At 33.8% G+C, this 26256-nt stretch overlaps 2 protein-coding genes across 3 annotated transcripts; one reads left to right on the plus strand and one right to left on the minus strand.

Annotated features, from left to right (window-relative positions):
- The first annotated feature begins 2563 nt into the window (after positions 1-2563).
- LOC121254103 (probable 1-deoxy-D-xylulose-5-phosphate synthase 2, chloroplastic) lies at positions 2564-6310 on the plus strand. The gene is given in 11 exon segments (XM_041154065.1): positions 2564-2848; positions 3078-3236; positions 3445-3609; positions 3730-3880; positions 4011-4282; positions 4371-4644; positions 4721-5028; positions 5138-5419; positions 5515-5682; positions 5684-5800; positions 5904-6310. Coding segments are annotated over 11 exon segments (2133 nt in total). The 5' UTR covers positions 2564-2758; the 3' UTR covers positions 6051-6310.
- An 11404-nt stretch (positions 6311-17714) lies between these two features.
- Positions 17715-20019, minus strand: LOC121254086 (zinc finger protein BRUTUS-like). Of its 2 annotated transcripts, none has more exons than XM_041154048.1 (7): positions 19881-20019; positions 19659-19711; positions 19326-19547; positions 19097-19234; positions 18710-18944; positions 18325-18384; positions 17715-18134 (listed from the first exon to the last, which is right to left on the minus strand). In XM_041154048.1, the coding sequence occupies exons 2-7, from the start codon at positions 19664-19666 to the stop codon at positions 18072-18074; spliced, it is 726 nt and encodes a 241-aa protein (XP_041009982.1). In that variant the 5' UTR covers positions 19667-19711; positions 19881-20019; the 3' UTR covers positions 17715-18071. The 2 variants fall into 2 exon arrangements, with proteins under 2 accessions (XP_041009982.1, XP_041009984.1); XM_041154050.1 differs by having other exon boundaries at positions 19885-20018.
- Between the last annotated feature and the right edge of the window lie 6237 nt (positions 20020-26256).

Genomic DNA, 26256 nt, shown 5'->3' on the forward strand with positions numbered 1-26256 from the left:
AAATCCAAGAGATCCACTCTAGAGAAAAGAGTAAAATCCAAAACTTAACATATTTTGTCACACTTACTTTTTGAAGAATAATATTTTGATAAATCTCGTGTTTATGTTTTAAATTTTTAACTGTACATATGCTTAAATTTTATTACATCAACCATTTTATTACATGACATGTAAATATTACAACAAAACAACTTAATATAAAAAAAATGAAAACGTGTTATGTTATAGTTGCAAAAAAATAGAGACTTCACAATCAATGTAAACATTTTTCTCATATTTTTGCATCAACTCCAATAATCGCTTTTAGATCTGCAATAGAAAATTGTGTAGCTATAACTATGTTTGTGAAAATTCCTATATTATAGTCAAAGATATTTTGTAGATAATATATGTGATATTTTTTATGATCAATAAAAAAATTTTAAAATATAGATAAAACTACTACATTTCATAATTATATATATTAATCTATTATTTTATTATTACATATTTTTACAGGAAATTCTTATTTTTAAAAATATTTTTCATATTTTTGTAACTGGACACACGTGCAATATATATATATATATATATATATATGTTACGAACTGTAAAGATCATGCTACAGAATTCTTGGTACGTGATTGGTTCATGTTTCATTTGGTTGAAGAATATTTTGGAAATTCTTAAAACACCTCTCTCTCTCTTTCTCTCTCTCTCTGGGTGTGTATTATGAAAAATGATAATTATAGTCATAAGTATATAAATATTATGTAATTATTTGAAAATAAATAAATACAAGATCTATGAAAAAAAAATTAATTTTTTAATAATAAATTTTATTATTTTTTAAAACGATTATAAGCTACTTGAGTAGTTTATCACTGTAGGTAACTTTACTAGTGAATTATTCACCATATTTGTACGGTATTGATATTCTACATCACTTTCGTTTTACGTAAACCTTACGCTAACATTAAGCTAGCTGCTGATCTTATTTTGATCATCAATGCTCGCTACACTACTAGCTAGAGCTGCTCTTTTTTCTTTTTCTTTTTTTCAATTATACTTCATCGTGACAACAAGAACTTTGTCTTATACGTTGGCGTGGTTTTTACCATTTTTTTTTTTAAAAGGCATTTTACCATTTGATAGGTCACATTAAGCCATCTCAATATATAAATTTATTTACGTAAGCTTTCTGTATAGATCAAATATTTCTCATATATATATATGTATGGATGGATGTATGTATAATCATGAACATGGTATATACTTTACATGTTCAAATCCTGCATTCATATGAAACATTATAAGTTACTCAAACGATAAAATTAATTGTAAAAGAAAAAATAAATATATGTTAATTAATTTGAAGCATGTGGGGCTCAGCAACCTTGTCCTCATGTAATAATAATTCCAATCAATGCTATATCAAGTGTACGTGCATGATTTTAAAAAAAAAAACAAAAATGTGTACGTGCATGAAATTGTAAGGGTACTAGGCTCCCAACGAACGTAGAGTCTTCACTTGTAATTATGGTATTCTTCAGGGTCCTTGAATAAATTATGAAATGCTGTCCTCATTTATTAATTTGTTGATACTCTTATTTAAGCCTCTTAATAGTATCATGTGTCTCTTCATTTTAATTTATTAATATATCGTAAAAATATCAAAATATTGATCTCTATCTAGGGTTAATTGCAAAAATAAATCCTCAAACTTTTCAAGTGTTTTTCTTAAACACACTCTAAACTAGGACTTGTGACCTTTCATTCCTCAAAAACTAGCTTTAATTTGCATGATTACGAGTATTCCAAACTTGAATCAAACTAAGATACTAAATAAGAGTACTAATGCCTAGGGATGTAACGGGCTCAGTTTTGGACATATTTTAGAACTGAACTGGTATACATCAGTTTTGAAATTTGAAGAACCAATATTGTACCGATTACACATCTAAATCGGTACTTCTGGTTTTACTAGTTTCGGTATGATTTTTTCAGTATATTATATATATAGCATATATATAGTATATAATAATATAGTGATATATTATATTATATTATAATATATAGTGATATTATATTAGAATAATTACTAATACTATAGACTATAGTAATAATATATAGTTATTTATATAGGATTTTAAATTTTAATGTTATTTTAATTAGTAATTTAGCAAATTTTAGGTTATTTGAATATTACATATTAAAGTACTTTTTAATTTCAAATAAGTTAAAAAGTACATTTGATGCTTTTTCTAAAACGTTTTAAAATGACTGTCAATGGATGAAAATAGTCATATAACTTTTAAATAATTATAACTTTCAAACTTTTAAAGATATGATCATAATCTTTAAAAAATCAAATGATCATCATTTCTATCTCATAAAATACTTTTTAAATTTATTTCTAAATAAATGTAACATACTTGAAAGTACTTTAAATATATAATTACCAAAACAATAAATGGCCTTTTAATAATAGAATTTATTACATAAGTTATAACTTGTAAAGTTATAAACTATATTTTCAAGCACAATCTCAACCTATAGTGTACAATTTTTAACAGATAATTCAATAGACCATAAAGCATTTAATACAAACGATCTCAGAGAATTTATACTCATTAAAGATTTGAGATCTTGGTCCAAGTACTTACACCCCGTAGGTGTTCCTTGCTCTGTCCTATGCCTTTATAAAAACTTGGTTCTTGTCTCCTCCACAATGCTCAGCCTTTCTCACTCCACTTCCTCTCACTAGATTGTATAAGCCATGGTGGTTTCTGGGTCTTTTGTCAGAACCAACCAATTTCTTTATTTCCACCTAAACGCTCCAAGATTAAATCATAGTTGCAAAAACCAGGTGTAAATAAATCCTATATGCTTTTCTTTCCGTTTCTGTTAGCTATTCTAATTACCAAATGGGCTTAATTTCTTTATGCTCTATAAACATAACAGTGGTTCTCATTTTTCTGTTCTCATTTTCTTTTTCCTTTCAAGATAACACTTTTCGGTTGTTTTTTATTGTGGGTATTATGATCTCAAAACCATGATTATTGGGGTGCAATTGGGTTGATGATGTGTTACAACAGTTCTACTTGAGAGCTTCTGCAAGTGACTCAGGTGAGGAAAGGAAGATGATATGGAAAGAAAAAGATGGATGGAAGATCAATTTCTCTGGAGAACAACCTGTCACGCCATTGCTGGACACCATCAATTACCCAGTTCACATGAAGAATCTATCCACACAGGTAAACCATATTGTATAATGCATTATCATAGTGATAATGTTTTTTTTGTTTTTTGTTGATGGGGTTTTTTCTTTTTGGTTACACAGTAAAGTTCATGAAATAGGTTCTGGTTTCCTTTTACACATCCACAGCCGGCTCAGAGTTTTTGTCTTTTGTTTCTTTCCATAGCAGCTTGTTTTTTGTTCTAATGTTAAAATTATCCTTCCAGGATCTTGAACAGCTATCTGCAGAGCTTAGAGCAGATATTGTATACTCAGTATCAAAGACAGGTGGGCATCTTAGTTCAAGCTTAGGAGTGGTGGAGTTAGCAGTGGCTCTACATCATGTGTTCAACACCCCTGAAGACAAAATCATATGGGATGTGGGCCATCAGGTGACCAAACTTTATTTTCTGAACGTGAACAGCTGAAAAGGTCGATTCGATTTATATAGAATATTAAATTTCCATTTCTCGATGTTCAGAGGTACAGTTTCTGAAATGTAAGTTTTGCAGGCATACCCACATAAAATTCTTACAGGAAGAAGGTCAAGGATGCACACCATTAGGAAAACTTCTGGACTTGCAGGGTTTCCTAAAAGGGATGAGAGCATCCATGATGCTTTTGGCGCAGGGCACAGTTCGACAAGCATATCTGCTGGCCTTGGTGTGTTTGGTTCTCTCCTGTTATTTTCCCTTCATTTTCTACAATAAATAAATGTATATATGAGATATATACAAGAAAATCACTAAGTTTAAGTATTCATTTTTTTATAATAAAAAAAAAAAAACGGCAGGTATGGCTGTTGCAAGGGATTTTTTAGGGAACAAGAACAATGTAATCTGTGTGATTGGAGATGGAGCCATGACTGCAGGCCAAGCATATGAGGCCATGAACAATGCTGGATATCTTGATGCTAACTTGGTAGTTGTGCTAAATGACAATAAGCAAGTCTCTTTACCCACGGCTACTCTTGATGGCCCTGCAACTCCGGTCGGAGCCCTTAGCAGTGCTCTATCGAAGCTCCAAGCAAGCACTAACTTCCATAAACTTCACGAAGCAGCTAAAGTAAACATCTAAGCTTAAATATGTTTTTGATTCCTTAAATCTATATAATATTTTGAAAGATAATGACTAAGATAATATCTGTTAAAAGAGCATCACAAAGCAAATTGGAGGGCAAACACACCAAGTTGCTGCCAAAGTTGATGAGTATGCAAGGGGTATGATTAGTGCTTCTGGGTCTACTCTCTTTGAAGAGCTCGGACTGTACTACATTGGGCCTGTGGATGGGCATAATGTTGAAGATTTAGTCACCATTTTCAAAAATGTAAAAGCAATGCCTGCTCCAGGGCCAGTCTTGATCCACATCGTGACAGAGAAAGGAAAGGGCTATCCCCCAGCTGAGGCAGCACCTGATAAAATGCATGGTGAATTGAATTTTGATAATTCATGGTCTTGTTGTATGAGTTCTTTAGAAGGTTCTTATTAAGTTTGTTGTTTCAGGGGTTGTCAAGTTTGATCCCAGAACAGGCCAACAATTTAAGACCAAATCCTCAACACTTACATATACTCAGTACTTCGTTGAATCTCTTATCAAAGAAGCTGAAGTAGACAAAAAGATTGTAGCCATACACGCAGCAATGGGCGGTGGGACTGGTCTCAATCATTTCCACAAGAAGTTTCCAGAGCGCTGCTTTGATGTGGGGATCTCTGAGCAGCATGCTGTCACATTTGCGGCTGGCTTAGCCACGGAGGGACTCAAGCCATTCTGTGCTATCTATTCATCGTTCCTGCAACGCGGGTATGACCAGGTAAGATAAGAACATTAAAAGTAGATAAAACAGGCAAAGATTGGTTTTGCTTTCCAGATTTTATTGCGTTTTCGGATTTTCCTACTAACACTTTAAAATGGTTATGAAGGTGATACATGATGTAGATCTCCAAAAATTACCCGTCCGTTTTGCAATTGATCGAGCTGGTTTGGTTGGTGCTGATGGACCCACCCATTGCGGAGCATTTGATATTACATACATGGCCTGCTTGCCTAACATGGTGGTCATGGCTCGATCTGACGAAGAAGAACTGATGCACATGGTTGCCACAGCAACATCCATTGATGACAGACCCAGCTGCTTCAGGTTTCCAAGGGGCAATGGTATTGGAGCAACTCTTCCTCCAAATAACAAAGGGATCCCTCTTGAGGTTAGCACAACTAACTAGTTGTAAAATGTACAATTAGAAGTATATATCGGAAACAAATAGATTAAATGCTTGCCCTCTTTCTGAAAATTGGGTAGATTGGAAAGGGAAAAATACTATTGGAAGGCTGCAGAGTTGCTCTTTTGGGATATGGTTCAATAGTTCAGCAATGTCTGCAAGCAGCAAGCGAGCTGAAAAGCAGAGACATCTTTGTGACAGTAGCCGATGCAAGATTTTGTAAACCTTTGGATACAGAACTCATAAAACGATTTAGCCCATGAGCATGAAATCCTAATCACAGTGGAAGAGGGTTCAATTGGAGGTTTCGGATCTCACGTATCACACTACCTAAGCTTAACTGGTATTCTGGATGGACCCCTCAAGGTAATATAGATGCTTCAAGCTCCATTTTGAGGAAAGTTTTCCATCTGTTCTTGTCTTTTTTATTCTTTTGTTGTCCTGATTCCTTTTGGAGCTCTCTCTGTAGTTGAGAGCAATGGTGCTTCCTGATAGATACATTGACCATGGATCGCCACTAAATCAGATTGAAGAATCCGGGCTCTCTGCAAGGCACATCTCAGCAACAATCTTATCTCTCTTGGGCAGGCCAAAAGAAACTCTTCAGTTAAAGTGAGCACATGCATGGAATCAAGTTCCTGCCTTGAGAGAGATTTGAAAAAGGCACACACATCTCCATCTTTGGACCGTTTTTCTAGCTACAGGAGCAAGTGAGAATCCAACTCAGAGATGCCTGTTTTGAATCCTCCCATCCCACAAAGTGATCAATAATCTTCCGAACATTCCCATAATCCAAACATCACTTGTTCACTACTCATAGGGTAAAAAATGAATCAACAAAGCCATTATTATTATTATTATTATTATTATTATTATTATTATTATTATTATTATTATTAAGTACTGACTAATTCGGTCATACTAAAGATAAAATAAAGCATGATATTTCTACTGTTTATCTGTTTGTTTCAATTTGCAATCACAATGATGGAACTTAAGAAATTTATGAGCATAACTCATTGATCCAACGGAGATGATTTTAAAACCACAAGTTAAATAAAATAATTTATGAACTTAAGATATTCGTCATGTGGCAGGCTTTGATATCCTGAAGAAATTTATAGACCTAACTCATTTCATAAAACAGGTTCTCTAAGAGAGGATTGCTCATTCTTTATAAACATGTTTAAGACATTGTTTATAGGTAATGTGAAATTATTTCTCAATAATATGAATGTGCATAAATATAATCTAATCATTGATACGGTACATAACAAATTAGCACTTAGCTGGCGTCTATAAATAAACAGAGGTGTGGATCCTAACCTGTCTCCAATACTGAAAAATGCATCCATATTGGATCAATCGTTGGCCAGTAGCTCATGATGTAGCTGTGAATCATTTGTAATGCCTCAAGGAAAGCTTAAATCGCATATGAATTTCTTTGATCAACTCCAGGACGAAACTGAAAGGATAGCAATTGAATAATCACTGAAGGTAAAAGATTTAACTGATTGCAAAGTTAGCACAATGTATAGGCGTGTTCATGCTTGTATGCATGAGTGCTCGGTTTTTCTATTTCCTCTTCGGATCCTAGTGACTTATTTACAGTACCACCTCTGATGATAAGGTAGTCTTTGGAAGTCACGTCAGCAACTATCTCCAGCTTTGGTCCGTAACTTCCAAAAATTCTTCCATTGCTTTTGAGATTACGGGTCAGATATAAGATCTTTCTTTAAACATTTTTTTTTTGTCAGTAAATAAGATTTTATTGATCATAAGATAGGCAAGAGCCCAAGATCTTTCCTTAAACATTTAAAGTACTTGTTGAAAATTGAAACCACATAATTTACCTAATAATCATTGCATGATGAGAAGTTAACCTAAGAATGCAACAAAGAATATAAATCAACCGAACATTAACAACTAAACATTAGTCTAAAGTTTAGATGTAAAATAACCATCTAAATTTGGAACAAGCACAAGACAGTAAACCTTCTTTAATCAATCTGGATAAGCTACCTATTATAAATATTTTAAGTTCCAACTTTCTTTTGTATGCTAATTCATGATATTATTCGCTTGCCTTTCCAGAAAAAAGAAAATAATAATAGCCACCAATCGACCAAACCAAGCTATTCACAAGACAATACAACACAAAACAAGAATATAAGTACAACACAGTTTGCAAATGACTTTTTTGATAAGTACACAGTTCAAAAGTGTTAATGCCTTTTTCTATAGGTAATTTATACCTGTTTTATGCGATCCAAGTTACTCCGATCTTCACCGTAAACAGAGCCAAAAACATGTTCAGAGATCTTAATCTCAATAGTTGTCGCTGTCACAATAGCAAGTTTATTTCCACTGCTCAAAAATAAATACGTCTTTTTTAGAAGCTTTGAGGGAAAATTTTGCAGCCTTAACGAATGTTCAAAATAATTTTTTTTTTATCAAAGGTGACTAGTGTATATATATATATATGATAAAAAATTATTTACACAATATTTTTTATAACACTTTACACAACTATGTTTTAAATTAGAGGTATTTTTGTAAAACATCTTATAAAAGTAACATAATTTTACAAAAATATCCTCATTTTATAACATTGTTGTACAATGTATTGTGTGTATATCATACTCATATATATATATATATATATATCATGCATACATGTGTGTGGGCCTCTCTCTTCGGCTGTCATCCATCCTGCGTGCTGATTGTTAGTAGGAGGGTAGGAGGGGCGCCACGTGGGCTGGCCCCCTCCCTTCATTCTTAGAGTAAAGTATGGCATTAAGCCATACGTTACTTGACTTATACCGGATGACTTAAATGTCATACGTTACATTGCAGCTTGCAATGTCTGCAATTCGATTGCAGTGTGAAGGCCAGCCATGTGTTGGTGGAGTATAAATAGTCCCCCTCAGTTTGGTTTTGAGACCATCTGAAATACAAAAAAGTTCACTCTCTTTTTGTTCTCTCTTGATAAGATATTTAGGTTGTAGATTTGTTAAGTGTTACTCTAGTTTTTTACTACGTAGTACACTTCACCACTAAGAGAAAATATTGAGATTTGTTAATCTGGAGAAACTTGTGGAGCAATTTTATAAATTAAGCTTGAAGTATTTTTCCGCTGTACTTTCTTACATTAGTATCAGAGCTTTTATAGTTGCTTTCAGTTTATAATTTTTTATTTTCTCGCATATGCTTGAGATTTGTCTGGATTTGTTTGGGTGTCATTTTTATCCCTATTTTTTGATCTGGTTCAAAAAAAAAAAAAACCTTCATTGGAGGTGTTGTGCGCAACTTGGGGGTGCCGCTCGACTCGCACCCAACGGTGTTGCACGCACCACAGGGATCCCGCGAGCACCACAAGGGTGCAGCGGCGACTTCGAACATCTTTCTTCTAACGATGGGCAGTTGTTTGAGCCGTTGCAAGTCGTTGGTGAAGAAGAGACACTCTTCACGTGAACAGTGCCCTAGCTGGAGGTAGAAAATGATCTTAGTCATCTGTCTTTCACATGGGCCTGAGTTCACAGCTCATTTTTTTTTTTTTATCTAGAGTTGTGCTGGGTTTTTTTGACCCAAAACTTGTTTAAAAATAAATAAATAAATAAAAGGGATAAAAGTGACACTCAAACCCATGACCACCTAGTGAAATTAAGGTAATAGGCGCACCATTGGGCTGCGACTTCCCTTTAATTTAGGTAGGGGTTTTAAATGTATTTGTTATACATATGTTTTGTTTATAAAAAGAATTTAAAAAAAAAATAGCATGATTTAATATATGCTTAGATATACTATTATATTACATATGATCTTTTATTTAATATTTTATATTAAATGTGATTACATGTATACGTGAATTGAACATGTGGATATGTGATTATTTTATCAGCTACGAATGTTAGGTTCGAATGTTTAGACATTAGTGTTCATTTCTTTTAATGATAAAACAGAAAAATTTTCACTAAGTAGTCTTAGTTAGAATTGTCAGTGTAAATGATAGGCTGAAAAAATTGCAGTGACCCCAATAAGAACTATAAATGCACTGAGGGAAAAAGAAAAATGGACTGTCATGGTCTTATATGAGCTATCTTTGTAGACTGTCCCAATAGGTTGTTGTGGTTGGAGTAGTTGTCCTTATAGACTGGCCCAAAAGGTTACTGCAATTTTAGTAGGATCTGTTTTTACGCGTGACCAAGACTAGGTGACTACTTAATATAGTGAGAGTATGGTTGAAATTTATGATGATTAATTCTCCCATATTTGTTTTAAATTTGCGTAGGAATTAAGTTAGAAATTTAATAATTGGATATTGTGGCGCAAGAGATAATTCTGAAGCCTAGAGATTTTTCGATCTTGCGACATGTCTAAATTATTCTTTTTCTAGCTTGGATGGACACGACAGATTTCCTAGATGTGTGTGTAATATCTCTTCTTTGCGTATTGTAGTGAAATAACATCCAAGAGTGCTGTTGCCGACTTAAACAAATGTGAGAAATTAGATGGGGAAAACTATGACATATGACATTGCAAGATCCAATATATCTTAGACGAACAAGATGTCTTGGAGGTCTTAACTCACTCATTTATATATATATATATATATATATATATATGCATACATGTGTGTGCGCCTCTCTCTCCGGCTGTCATCCATCATGCATGCTGATTGTTAGCAGGAGGGGCGCCACGTGGGCTGACCCCCTCCCTTCATTCTTAGAGTAAATTATGGCATTAAGCCATACGTTACTTGACTTGTAACAGATGATTTAAATGCCATACGTTATATTGCAGCTTGCAACGTCTACAATTCAATTGTAGTGTAATGGCTGGCCTTCAAGGCCAGCTGTATGTTGGTGGACTATAAATAGTCCCCTTCAGTTTGGTTTTGGCACCATCTGAAATACAAAAAAGTTCTCTCTTTTTGTTATCTCTTGATAAGATATTTAGGTTGTGGATTTATAAAGTGTTACTCTAATTTTTTACTACGTAGTACACTTCACCATTAAGAGGAAACGTTGGAGATTTGTCAATCTGGAGAAACTTGTGGAGCAATTTTATAAACTAAGCTTGAAGTATTTTTCCGCTGTGCTTTCTTACATTGGTATCAGAGCTTTTATAGTTGTTTGAGATGGTTAGGTCAATGATGGCACAAGCAAACCTACCAATTTCTTTTTGGGGGATGCATTTTTTACTGCTGCCTACATTGTTACCCGAGTGCCTTCCAAATCAGTAACTTCTATCTCATATGAACTATAGATCGATGAGAAATCCAATTTGAGTAACTTGCGACCATGGGATTCAATGGGTTTTGTTCACGATATTTCTCATAAGTATGGAAAGTTAGGCCCTAAAAGGAAGAATTGTATCTTTATAAGGTACTCAGAACACTCTAAAGGGTATGTGTTAATAGGTGAATAATCTGATAGAAGTGTGACTGAAATTGAGTCACGAGATGTGGATTTAATTGAAGATGAGTTTCTAAGTAGATGTGAGGTTGATAGGAGCTTAAAACTTCATAAGATTGTGAAACAAAAGGAAAGTGCTCCAAGGAATTTAGTTGAGAATGAGGAAGAAATTCTTCTAACTCCTACAAATTATAAAAAGGATTTGAATCTGGGTGGGAGCACACTACTTGTCAATTAATCACAACAATCTTAATCGCTTAGAAGCACACGTGAAAGTATTCCTCGTCGTCGTTTTAAGATTGAAGATGAAGCTTTAATGGTAGTTCCGCATGATGATGATGAGTCTAGGACAATTCATGAAACTTTCTTATCTTCTACTAAAGATGAGTGGATGAAAGCTCTTAATGATGAGATTGAGTTTATGAAGACTAACCAGATCTGGGACCTGGTTGATCTACTGACAGGACATAAGATTATTGGGAACAAATAGGTTTTTAAGGTCAAACGCAAGTCGGATGGATCAATAGATAAGTACAAAGCTCGCTTAGTGGTGAAATGATATACTCAACAGGAGGGTATAGACTATGAAGAAACATTTTCACCAGTGATGAGGTTTGCCTCAATTCGCCTGATTCTAACTATAGTAGCAAACATGGATTTAGAACTCTACCAGATGGACTTTAAGACAACATTTCTCAATGGAGAACTAGATGATGAGATCTATATGGATCAACCAATGGGTTTTGTGGTCAAAGGTTAAGAGCGCAAAGTGTGCAACCTCAAACGATCTATATATGGCTTAAAGTAATCATCTAGACAATGGTACCTTAGATTCCATCGAGCCATTCTCTCGAATGGGTTTACGATGATCACAGAAGATCATTGTGTCTATATCAAAAGGTCTAAGAAGAGCTTCATTATGTTGTTATTGTATGTTGACGACATACTACTAGTTAAAAATGATAAAGGGTTGATAGTCGCTACAAAAGAGTGATTATCCTTCAATTTTGAGATGAACGATATGGGTGAGGCAGAATACATTTTTGAAGTTAAAATTTACAGAGATCACTCAAAGAGACTTTTGTGTTTGTCCCAACAGACTTACATAAAGAAAGTCCTCGAACGTTTCCTAATGAGTAGATGTAAACCTATTGACACCCTTGTTGCAAGAAGCGAGAACTTATCCAAAGAGTTGTGTCCTAAGACTTAAAGAAAAGATGGTCCATGTCCCTTATGGTAATGATGTGGGTAGTCTAATGTACGTAATGATGTGTACTCGGCCTGACATATGCTATGCAGTTGGCTTAGTGAGTAGATTCCAATCTAACCCAAGATTGACTCACTGGACAGCAGTCAAGAGGATTATGCGATATCTCAAGGGAACTACGGCCTATGTGTTGTGCTATCAGGGTTTAGCATTTAGACATTGGCACGAATACTTCAGATCCGGTGACGATAATCTGCGATAGCATGGCAGCTCTCGCATATGCTAAGGACTCAAAGTATCATGAAAGAACCAAACACATAGATATTAGATATCACTACATCAGAGACAAGGTAGCGAATACACACACATAAGATATGCCAACAAGCTTAGATCGACTCACTCACACGAGTGATCGCCTCTAGCGCTTGAGTAGCGAGTAGATATGAGATATTGTGTCCTTAGGTACTTATCCAAAGGGACAAATTGGTTGACACAAAATTATGTCGCCTTAGTGGGAGCTAAGATGAGGTCCATTAATAGGACTATGCATGGGTTACCCACCATCCATGTAGCTTGTAGTTAGCCAGATATGAATTCCTCTTTGACGCATTGGAGGCGTGCAAATAGAAGAATTCGGGTTAGACACTTAAGGAGCAGCTAAACTAAGATTTGTACGGTGTTGATATAGACATATGCTATTTGAGAAAGAGAAATCCACAGTAGCATGTGTTTCATACTACATGTGCTTATACGACCATATGAGTAAGTGAGTAAAAAGTTTCTCTCTTTCTCATTATGTGAGTCTCATTTTTTTTCAAATATCCTTTACTTTTGACTATGTCATGAGATGGAGGTTGGATATCTGTTACTTTGGCATGCTGTCTATGGTCATGATTGATACGGTCTAAAGAGGCATTACTGGGAAAAAGTTTGACTAAAATTGAGTGATATGAGTGCAAAAGAAAGACTCTTTGATATTGTATCTTTGATAATGTTTGCTAACGTCAAACTATGACACTACATCTTGATAGCGGCTAAATGTTGTGAACACATTGAAATAATTTGGTGGTAGGCAAGTATTGTTCTGAGCTTTTTAACTCAAGAGAGTTTGAAAATGCTTGATCTTGATGCTATCGAATAAGTCTAAGACATGACCAGACACTTTAAGAATGTTACTATGCTGGTATTCTTTGGGAGAGATTTGGTGTATGTACTCTCACCTTTCTACAGATGTGCTTGGTGGTCGCACGACCTATTTACTTATATGAACAAGATTGAGAACATTAAAGAGATGCAGACCTGAGGTTATGCCCACTGTATGCGAGTGAGAGATGTTAGCAGGAGGGGCGCTCACGTGGGCTGACCCCCTCCTTTCATTCTTAGAGTTTAATGCCATACGTTACTTGACTTGTAACGGATGACTTAAATGCCATACATTACATTGCAGGTTGCAACATCTGTAATTCTATTGCAGTGTATTGGCTGGCCTTCAAGGCCAGCCGTGTATTAGTGGACTATAAATAGTTCCCCTCAATTTGGATTTGGCACCATCTGAAATACAAAAAATTTCTCTCTCTTTTTGTTCTTTCTTGATAAGATATTTAGGTTGTAGATTTGTTAAGTGTTATCTAGTTTTTTACTACGTAGTACACTTCACCACTAAGAAGAATCGTTAGGGATTTGTCAATCTGGAAAAACTTATGGAGCAATTTTATAAGTTGAGTTTGAAGTATTTTTCTACTGTGATTTCTTACACTAATAAACGTGCACACGATGACACGATCGTATAACAACTACTGGGATTCTGATAAGAAAGTAGCAGTTGATATGACTCCACATGGGTTGCTGGAGAAAAGAAAGCCTTGGAGCCATACAATAGTGATTCAATGCTAGTACGAAAGAAGAATATTATGGGAATGCCCACCTCAAGGTTTCTGCAAAATTAATTGGGATGTGGTAATTGATAAGAAAGTTTGTAAAATAGAGATTGGTGTTTCTGTCAGATATGAACATGACAGATTTTTGGCAACCTTGAAAGAGAAACAAGATTCATTACCAGACCCTTTGCTAGCTGAGGCATTGGCAGCACATAGAGCAGCAAGATTTGGTTTGGAACTTGGCATGTATAGAATTATTTTGGAAGGAGATTCTCAAACTGTTGTAAATGTGGTGTAGCATATGCAACAAAATTAGGGCTACTTTGGCATGATTATTTCTGATTTAAAAGCAACATTAGATCAATATGATGAGTGGAAGATCTGCCATGTAAACCGTGAAGAAAATTCATTGGCTCATGAACTAGGAAAATGTGCATTTCTTATAACCGATTACACAGTAGAGTTGGAGGACCACGCACAAGAAAAAGAACAAAAGTATATATATTTCAATAGAAAAGTCTGCAAGCACGTACAATATAAAAAACAATTACAGAACATGATGATGATGATGCATCATGTTCCTTATGCTAATTAAGTATACATAATTAGTCTCTGTTATTTAATATATTGAACGACCAAATTCCGGTCCTTCCTTACCTGCTCGATCAATCCGGCCTGCATGCAGCCAGCAGGCTAGCTAGGTCTCCCCAGAAAAGCCTGCTCTAGTAATGTTCAGTTTTAAGGATATATATGTTAATTGAAAATTAATTACAGCACCCCGCGACCATGCATGCATGAGAAGAGAAGGAATAATATTGGCCATCAAAATATTTGTTATTGACTCGATAAAATATTTATAACAGACAAAATTACAAATTAAAAATTATAATTAAGGTTGATAAGTTGTGTTAATTGGACTTGTTTATTTTGTTTTCTTCTATATATATATATATATGTATGTATATATAGAGGATCAGGATTCAAGGTGTTAGTCAAGATCCTTATAAGGATCAATTGACAATGCTTTAGTTTCTCATTAAGAGAATTAATGATTGAATTCTCCTCCTCCAGACATGTAAAAATAAAAAAAAACAAAAAATTCAAAGGCATTACATGGATGTGTTTAATTTGTTTTAAAAAATGAAATAAAAAAAGGCATGACGTCCGGCTCTAATAATGTGTAATGAACTAATTAAGAAAGCGTAAGTCACTTTTAGACACATATTTTAAAAAACTAGTACAAAAGATTACATTTGAAATTTCTTGAAATCATTATATATAAAAGATCTGCAAATCTGAAACTCGTCTATATACCCTCTTCTTAATTATGCATGCATGCAGGCATATATATATATATATATATATATATAATATCAGTCAATTTTACTGCGTACTAGCTAGCCCTTGGTGATAGGTAAAATGTTCGATTTATTAAGTCTTGATTTATAAATTTGTTTTAAATTTACATGGCATTTGATCAATCAATTCTTCTTACCTTAAAAACCAAATAATAAAGGCAATTCAAATTAGAGTTACTATTCCGCCCCACTCTTACAGCTGGACAGTCATTTTTTTTTTCTTTTCATATTTTTATAATACATTTAAATATTTTTAAAAAATAAAAAATATATCAATACACTTAAAATTATTTTTCTAATCACTAAAAAAAAATTTATCAAACAGTCAAATCAAACGGTAAGATTGGCGGCATAATAGTGTTTCTCTTCAAATTATATACAGGATCAGGCCGGCATGCATGCATGTATTGTCATGTCAAGCTAGCTAGCCAGCAGTACTACTGGGCTCTTTAGATAATTAGCGGATGGAAAATGATCTATACATAATATTTTGTATAATATATTATATAATAATATTTTAAATAAGAGATAGTTTTATAAAATAATATAATTTTATAATATATTATATAATTTATTAGGCATATATCGTTACTCTTAACGAATATGTTCTTGTTTTTTGAGGGCGAAAAGAGAGTTGATTTTCCAGATGAAACACGCGTCGTGTTGACGTGTTGACCACATGACATAATATAGTGCACATCTTGGCCAAGGCCAGCATGCATGCCACTTTAGAGAGCACTACTGGTGACTGAGGGAGATGCCGTTGGGTCAGTGACTTTTAGCAAAGCTAGGCAAGCCTAATGACATTAGTATTGAATTGAATATTTTATTTTTTAAATTTTGATTAATATATAATTTTTTTATTTTTAATTAATTATTCAAAATTTAAAGTCTATATTAAATTAATCATCACACACTCTATAATAATAAAATATTATTATTTTTTATTATTTATATTTTTTTAATTAATTTATATTTTATTTTTATAATCTTCAATAATCTTCAATAATCTCTAATAATCATATTTATTTTTATTTTCACAATCTAACAATATATAATATAATAATCTCATATGTATATAGATGATAAAATCTCATATAAATAAAATCTCATATCTATAATGTAATAATCTCAAAAAATACTTTTAAACTTGTTATAGTTTTTTTTATATTTAAAAAAAAAGAATAGATTTACTATATTTTATAATTTGGATGAAACAATTTAATTAATTCAATTTAGAATAAATATAGATGATATTTATTAATTTAAAAATAAAAATATATTTAACTAATTCAATACTAATACTCTAAGTACTGAGTACCCCAAATTGGGGAAGCACATCATGATCAACCATATTGATGCATCTGGAATATTGCATGCGGCATTTGATCTCTGACACCTTTGCTTTATCGATATGATCTATCGAGGACTGAATATATATCTTTATAAATATATATGTTGATAAATTAACATGTGCGCGCGCGCGCGTGGGTGTAAAGGATAAATAATGAAAAATTAGATAAACAAGGCAGCCAATGGTCTTGTCCTAAATGGCTATAGTTTTGTACAACCATGGACCAAGTGAATTTAACTTAACAGGAAATTAATGTGTGTGTGTGTATGTAGCTTTTTGCCTTGAAAATTTGGCTGCAAGGTGCAAATTAGAACCATCGATCTCATGACCATCCCATGCACCATCCATAGGGCCTTATAATTCTAAATGCTTTTTAATGAATGTGTAGTCTCAGCTAGCAATTCCCCTTCCAATATTTAAGCGGGTAAAAGCCTAGTCCATTAAGCTTTTGAAACAATCGAAGATTTCATATGGTATTAGAACAAAAATCTTGAGTTTGAACTCTGATTTTATACTCTATCTCATTTAATTAAATATTTCACGTGTTGGGCTACTTATTGAGGAGAAGTCTGGCTCACACGTAAGAGAGAGTGTTAAGATATAAAATAAATAATATATGAATCTACATCTTCCTATCAGCTTAAATTTTTAGAACAAGTGATGATTTCATAATAGATTCTAAACAGCTAAAATTAGCTAGTGATGTTTGGATTAAACAACAGAAAATTGTTATACAAACTGGCATGGTGATACTTACACTAAATATACTTCTACTATAAAGAAAGTATTACATCATACTATATCAATTTATAAATTTTTATTCGGTGACTTTTTAATAGATCTTATAAGTCTCATATACGGAACAAACTCGGGCATTCACATTAGGGGTGAAATGAAGAAGGTTTAGAAACTTATTTGGAATATCGAGTCCAATCACTTCAACTTGGTGGGGGGATGTAACTGTTGATCTTTATTTTTCCTAATCCTTTCAAATTTTCTAGACAGCTAGAAAACATGATACCATTCATAAATAATGATCTAAAAGATCAATTCAAGAAAAGAGAATATCGGAGTACGTAGTATTAATAATTATTAATAAGCATTTCACATGATATATTAACTCAATAAAAACCCCATCTGGTGGGTATGGAATGAAAACCCCCGGTATCCTTATAATATGCGTAAAAGTATTATTGCATGTCCAGAAAATAAAAACAGTACTTTTTTTCCTGTCAAAAAGACTGGGTTTTTTTAGTTATTTATTTCTGAAACAAAACGACTGATCTTATACTGTTGACGACGTGATTTCCAGGTGTTTTTCTGTTTCTGTCGTAGCTGCTGCTGCTGCTTCTGCTTCTGCATCACTTTCTTCTTATTAATCGACTCTTGCAGATCTCACAAGTGCTGACAGCTAGCATCATAATTCATAATCGGGAATCACTGATGGGTTTGTTCCCTTCTCTGTTATTTGGAGGTTTTGGTTTGGTCTGGAAAATATATGCAATTCAATAACCAAAATCAAGCAGATCGTATATTATAAATATATTATTCATATATATCAAGGGATTAGTCAAAGAAAGAAAACAAATATATATGGCGATAATAATTTACAAGAAAATAATATATTTATGTATGCCACCCGGAAAGCTTCAAATAATAGAAATATATATCACTTACACCCACATCTCCTAAAGGTTCGATACAGCTTGGGCACGTGCTGCGGCTGCGAGTGTACTCCTGTCAGAAAGGGTAAAGAACAGAATAGGGTATGAATTAGGTACTCGATCCACAAACTGGTCTAAAGTTGAAGGCAAAATTTGGGGAGAATTACTACAGATACAAAGAGATTACATAAAAATAAATCTATAAACTGACGTAATTTTACGTAATCTGTTAGATCTATTTTATAACAAAAATAATTTTACAATTTGAAATATTATATCAAATAATGTCAGTTTGTGAATTTATTTTTTTATAATCTATTTGAGATTAAAGTATTTCTCAAATTTGGGCAAGAGTCTAAAAGAACAGCAGGAAGCAAAGCAAAGAATAGAATGCAAACCTTGAAGCAAGCTGCATGTATACAATGGCCACAAGGAAGAATCCTGACACTTGTCGAGGATGTGAACATGAATTCAGAACAGACAGGACAGGTGGTTTTCATACAATTCTCCACGCAGTAATGATCCACCACCTTCATTGAGAGGCAACAATTGCATGTCATGCAGTGGAAATAGTCTGTTCCAAGACCCTTCCCTACACGACATATATTGCAGAAAGGGCAATGATAAACTGTCCTGAAATAGCATAGGAGGAAAGATCAATAATAATAATAATAGACTAGCATCAGTAAGAAATTCACTCCCCCAGATACCTACACACATCAATCAATATTCAGTACGGGATATCACCAACGCAGGATCTCAAACAGAAAAATGTAGTTATGTACCTTTCATCATCAAAAAACTTGCAAATACTGCAATAGTACTTTGCCATTGAGAGTCCACCACAGGAGGGAGTCGAGCAAACCGGTCCGACAGGCTGAATTTTCAGGCAGCGCATACACATCATTTCAGCAGTAGCTTTCCTGCAAACAAATAAACAAAAGCTAAAGCAAGAATCCACAGATCCAGATGCAAGTACCCGGCAATGAATGTGCTTGCATGCCACAAAGTTACCTATCCATCGAATGTTCGCTGCTTTTGTCATGGCAAAACCTGCATGTATACAATTTGCCGCAGCAAGCAGCACGGATCTTGCAGTTTCTTTTGTAATGCTCACACCCAAATACTTGGTTCTCCTGATCACGAAATGATGGAGAAAATCCAAGTACATCATCTTCCCCAAAACCTTTCCCTGCTGTCGCCGGTGGGAAGTTTTGCTGAGAAGCAGCTATCCACCTGCCAACATAACGTATATACCCCACTTCCCCATTAACATGATAACCTTAAATGCACATATATTAATCTAAATGTACAGTTTAACATGGATTTCACAATTTTTTTACGTACCTGGCCATTGGATTTTGAATAGGATTTTCTTTTCTTCTTGGATCCGGTTAATCCTGCAGAAAAAGATTAGTGCCTAAAGTCTCCATTAAAGTGCAATGATCAAAGTCCCAAGTACCAGCCCATTAAGATTATATACGAAACAGAATCAATATCATAAGAATAATTTGCAAACAAATTTATACAACGCAACAGATCAGCACAATCCTAATTATCAAATGATACCAACAGATAGCTAGCTAGGAACAGTTTAATGCCCTCGATCCGCGCCTGTAGTGCCAATTATTCGTTGAGCAACCTTCCTGTTTTTCCACAGACAACCGCTACATGAGTAATCACCGACGGCGAATATCATTAGTATATATTGTTTTATTTCATAAGAGAACAAAAACGAAAAAACAGAAAAGATAATGTCATGTATTACGTTGGATTTTAAATAAATTTATGTTGTTCACCTTGGCTACCTGCTCTCTCAACAACTCCTGCAATATTTTAAGACCATGAATTTATTTCAGATCCAATATGTTACATGACGTGCTTTTATTTACTTCAATTTTTATTTCTTTCTTCTTTTGTTGAATAAATGAATACGGCACGAATTAAGTCTATGATGCATGCATGGAGCAAATCGCGTCTTCATTATCTATATTATTTGTGTTACTTGGCATGCTTTAATTTACTTTTATTATCTCTCTAATTTCTTCTTTCGTGGATATATAGAATATGATACAAGTCAAGTCTCCGATATTGATGCATGGAGCATGTAGAATTTCTCGAATAAGGACATGATCACATGCATCTTTATTATAATTAATTTATCAATTGATTCTCTTAAGTCCAAGTCGCCTCTTGAGGAGAAAATAGAGTAATTAGGCTTGCTTGTCGGGCGGGATCTCCAATGGGGGATGAATATTTCTTTATTAAGTGGGTCATGGAGCTGATATGAAAGCTTCTTCAACCTTTCTTTGTATTTTGACGTAAAAGATCAAAATTTCATCTTTATCTTATTTGGACCCCAGGTGGGATCTATTTATTTTATTTTTATCTTCTCTCACCTAGGCACTGCCGCACTGGCATGTGAGAGGAGATATACATTCATGATAAATAATTAGCTGATGATACAAAAACTATTTATAGAAAAAAAAAAAAAAACCTAGCCTTCTATCGTAAGATAACGTAAGCAAATAAAACTTTATGAGAAAAAATATTTTTGCGGCAAAAAAAAAAAGTTTTATGCAGCGACTTTTCCTCGTCACAAAGAGTCTTACAAGAAATATTAATTCCACGTGGTTTATTAGTTTTAGTGACGACGTTATTATCTTTTTGCGGCAACTTTTTCTCACTGCAAATAAATTTACTTGAATTATTTTTTTTATTCTGGGTTATTTGTTTTTGCAGCGACGTTTTCAGCTTTTGCGGCAATAATAACTCTTCGCAAAAGTTAATAAAATTAAAACCTACGTTTCTCTCTTATTCCTTTCCCTCCAGGCATCCCCCCCTCTCTTTCCAATCCCTTTTCTCCCTCCAGCCTCCATCGCGCATAGCCAGTCTCCAACGACCCCACCTCGTCGGCCACCTCCTCCTCCTCCCCTCCAGCGGATGCCGATCTCCCCCTCCCTCTTCCTCCCCGTAGCTTCTTCTCTCTTAGGTTTCCCACGGTTGTCGTTGCGGCCTCAGCTGCAGCCCACGCCACCGCCATCTCACCTCGACAGCCACCCCTTTTTCTCCCATAGTCCCCATGCCGATCTCTTTCCTTTTCCCTGAATCTGGCCTCACCTTTCTCTCTCTCGCTCGGATTTCTCTATATTGTCGCTGATAGGGGTGCTATGCACCACCACCGACACCTCGAAGTCATTGCCAGTCTTCCGTCGGAGCCCCCTGCTCCTCTACGCCTAGCCTAGCAGCCCAAGGCCCTCCCTTTCTCCCTTGCTTTGTTCGCAACCCACGACCACCAGCTCTCCCCAGTGCCGCCATGCTCCTCTCGAGCCACCACTCCACGCCAAGCAACCACTACAAGCACCCCTCTCAGCTCCGCCTATTCTCTCTCATTTTCTCCCTCTCAACCAACAACACACTTGCTAAATTAACAGGGTTGATCCATTCACTAAGGCAGGAGAAACAACAAAGGCTACAAAATGTGACTTAACAGTAGTATTATATCCATAAATTTATCCAAGGGTTTCTTTCCCTTTTGCATTTTGTTTTACTGAAGTTGCATAATCTTGGGAGGACACTCGTAGAGCTATGGGCGAAAAGGTTTTGATCGAGCATGTAACTAGCTTAATTTCTACCTCGGTAAATGAGGTGTCAAGGCAAGGGTGCCTTGCTCTTGATGTCATTGAAAAGGTGATGCTTAATATCTTTAATTTTCAAGAATTGCTTCGATTAAGATGATACTATGTAGTATTTGGTGTTGCTTTATATACTGTTGAGCTGTGCAATGACATGCATAATGTGAAAATAAGATACCAAGCTTAACCATAGCATAAGTGAAGTGGCTATGGTTAAGAGGAGCCTTTATTTATTATTGCTTAGTTTTCTTGGTAACCAAATAGAGGGTAAAGGACTGATGCTATATTTGTGGACCGATGCTTTATTTTCTCTTTAATTGATAATAAATTCATATATTGTGTGAAATCCTTTATAATTTCTTGTAGTTGCTACTATTAGTGTTGTATTATCATCATATTATGTGTAATCTTATACTAACTTTAGTTTCTGCCATAATGAATTCATATATTATGTGTAATCCTTTATAAATTCTTGTAGTTGCTACTATTAGTATATTATTATCATCAAACTTTTGAGGTTGCTGTTATTAGTATTGAAGTCAAGTTTGCTAAAATAGCATTTGTTTGTTCCAAATCATCCAAGTATATTTCATTCTTTTGAATAGAATTAGTATAAGCTTTTATAATGTTTATGCTTTGGATAAACAGGCTAGAATGGCTATTCCTTCCCATATTTTGAAGTTTGTGTTCATGGCTATTCCTTCCCATGTTTTCATGTTCATGCGCTGTCTTTGTATCTTGGAATTGTACTGATAAAAATGGGTCATCTCAATGTATTCTTGGAAGTTGATTGATGAAATGTCTTGCCAAGACTCTTCCTCCTCGTCTCTGACCTCTTAAGCCTTTTCAGTTTGTAAATGCACGTTGGAACTTGCTGGAATATATGTTTTCCTTGCATATCGAAGATCATCTATCACATATCAGGGAAGGTAAGTCCTATTTTGTTTTCTAGCATTTCTTCCTTTTACCATTTCTCACTTACTTTATAGGAAGTGTAAACCAACTTACGTACATTTTTCTGTGAATTCTCATTTTCATATTCAAATTAGAAAGCAGGTGATGATACATAAGAGGCCAGAAGCTCTTATATATTCTTAACTTGTTCTATATTCTTAGTTACATAAACATAGAGAGGATTAGAGTTGCTAAGAATATGTCCCTACTGCCCTATAAACATATGTCCCCACTGGCCTGTTAGATTTTTCAGGTAATTATGAGCACCAAATATTTTTGGACTAAAAGGCTTTGCAACCAATTATGAATGGAAATTATTACCAACCAATTCATGGATCACTACATGAATTGGAGCATACAAGAGCAACAATAGTTTGTGTTTTAAGTAATGTATCTAGAACCGAAAATATGTATACATGTAGTTAGGCACAAGAATTTTGTTATGAATATTATTGACCATGTTGGATTCCTTCCTGTACTCCCCTATTTGCAAACATTACAGTAAGTAGCAGATCTTGATTGACTGGCCAGTGGAAAAATGTGTAAAAATATTCTGATATATATAATTTACATTTCTAAATTTTTTGTTAAAGTTATTCAGGTGTTGGTTTTATTAAGTGAATGAGATTTTGTTGTTTAGTTGAACAATATTGTATATCTGATATTTTTTTGACGGTCAGTTGGTATTTTATACCTTCAATATAGTGATATTATAGTAGTTTGATTGTAATACTTTGTGGGAAAACTAGCAATTTTTATAAGCAGGTTTTGTGGGAAAAAATACTCTTTAAGAAGAGTGAAGTTGGTGGAAAATACTTATTTAATGACTTTTGGTTAATTCCCACAAAATTTGGACATGGAAACAAGTATAATTGTCACGATTATTGTTCATGGGCTAAACGATAGTCTGCAAGCATTTTTCACGAGACTGATCATGAGTAGAGCTATATTCGACCACTTTAGATCATGGGAAATAATGTTCCACGATAGAAAATAATGTCTACATCTATTTGTCACGAAATTTTGGATGTTTTATCCACCAATGTTGTTGTGGGTAAAAATATTTTTTTCCCATAAATAATTTTTTTGGTAGAAAAAGACTATTTCTTCACCAGTTAAATGACACGAGTCTCCAACAGACCAAATTGGTGGCAAACAATTTTTCTACTAAAATTATACTTTTTTCAACCACACACTCTAGAAAAAAGTGATATTTGTTGTAGTATAATTAGAATTTCTGTTGTCGTACAAGATTTTCCTTTTTAGAAAAGATATTTGCAACTGTGAATTGTGCAATCGCTGCGTAATTACTTTGAAAAACTTGAATAAAACATAAGACCCATATAAAAAAAATTAATTTTTTAATAGGGGACCCCACTCTTTTTCAAAGTGATTACACGGCATTTACGCACTTCACGATTGTATATAGAATTACTCTTTCCTTTTCGACATGCTCAAGTCTTTTTATGGCATTGGTATTCGACATCGCATGCATTTCGTAGGATTGTTTATAGAGCGGTTGTTGCTAGGAGCAGTACTGTGGACATAATCTAACGAAAAGATCTACGTAACTTCTTACTATTCACACAACTTTTACATACCACATTTTTTTTTAATTTTTATTATTTTATTATTAAATATTTAATATGTGAATAATGAATAGAAGAATTGAATTAGTTTAAAAAGAATAAACTCAACAAAAATTTAAAAAAAATATTAAAAATTTAAAAATTTAAAAAAAAATATTATATGTGAAGGTTGAGAGGTTGTGTATCATTGCTCTAATCTAACAATAGTTTAAATTTTCATTAAAAAAAAAATTCACATTTCGCATACGCTTCAAATGACAGCTTGGATAAGAGTTTTATACCACATATTTCCACCTAATCCAAATGTCTTAGTGGGTTAGCATTTATTGCATGCAACCTTTCTCCATTGCTACTTTAGTAGGTTGAAGTTGAGAGGCATTCTCACTCTCTCTTTACTCCTTAACGTTAATACCGTAGGACACTCTTTTAATGATTTAGTTGCGTTGCGTTGTGAGAAAAAATGATATAGTTTTAGATAAAAATTAAAAATTAAATAAAATATTATTATAAAAATATTATTTTTTGAATATGATTAATTTTTTGAAATTTGAAAAAGTTAAATTATTTATTATATTTTATGTAAAAATTTAAAAAAATTATAATGATAAAATGAGATGAAACATTTTCACTATAAAAAACCAACTACAATTTTTAGCCTCTTTTTCCACGTCCTCCATTCTTTGCCTCTCTATATATGTTGACAATAAGATGTCCTATTAGGGGTGTAAGGAGTTCGGTCTCAGATTGGTAAGTCTCGATCTCATAAATTATAGATTGTGAAAATTTGATCTGATTTCGAGGTCTATAAATTTTGGATCAGACCAGATTGAACTTCTATATCTATTTTTAAAATATTTTTAATAATTTAATATATTATTTTTATATAATAATTATATAAGTTAATGATGTAATTTTCATTTAATTTATTATCATTAACCATATAAAATATTTTTTTAATGAGTTAGTTACATAATACACAATAATAATTCACTTAATTTTAATTTACTAATTTAAATATTTTTTATTAATTTATTTGAAAAAAAAGAAGAAAAAATAAAAAATAATTAGGTTGGACCAACTGGTGCTACCGGTCCAAAAAAACTGATGGATTGAAAATTTTGGTCCATCACTTCCCGACTGGACCGACCGATTTACGCCCCTAGCCCCATATCACTTTGTTGCCCAAATAAAAAACATTCATATGTCGACTCAATATCTCTACACATTCTGATCTACCACCTCCCAGTCCTGTTTGGATACATAAATGATTTTATCTCATCTCATCTTATCATTATAACTTTTTCAAATCTCAAAACAATAATAATATTAAAAAATAATTTTCTAACGATCTGTGGGGGATCTCACAGGATTGCCAATTGCCCCTAGAAGCAAGCCTTCAATGCTTTACAAGTAGCCGTTCAAGGGCAAGCAGAGTAGTGATCCCCAATCAAGCAGGGCAAAAGAGGACATGCAGAAAGGGCATTCAAAAATTATTTAATTTTAACTTTCATCTAAAATCATCACATCTCATCTTACTATACAATCTATTTTTGACCGGTTTTCTTTCTATTCTTCAAGAGAACAAAACTCTATCTAATATCCACTTCCTTGCTAAAAATCTAGAAAAAAAGAGGATGAATCTCTCTATTTATCATCCTAAAACAATAATGATGCTTCATGAATGAGAGCGACGATTATGTGAATAATAATAAAAGAATTTGTGAATAATATTAAAATGGTTTGAATTAAAATATTTTATTAAGTTTT

The sequence above is a fragment of the Juglans microcarpa x Juglans regia genome, chromosome 3D (assembly GCF_004785595.1).
Source record: "Juglans microcarpa x Juglans regia isolate MS1-56 chromosome 3D, Jm3101_v1.0, whole genome shotgun sequence".
NCBI classification, from domain to species: Eukaryota; Viridiplantae; Streptophyta; class Magnoliopsida; order Fagales; family Juglandaceae; genus Juglans; species Juglans microcarpa x Juglans regia.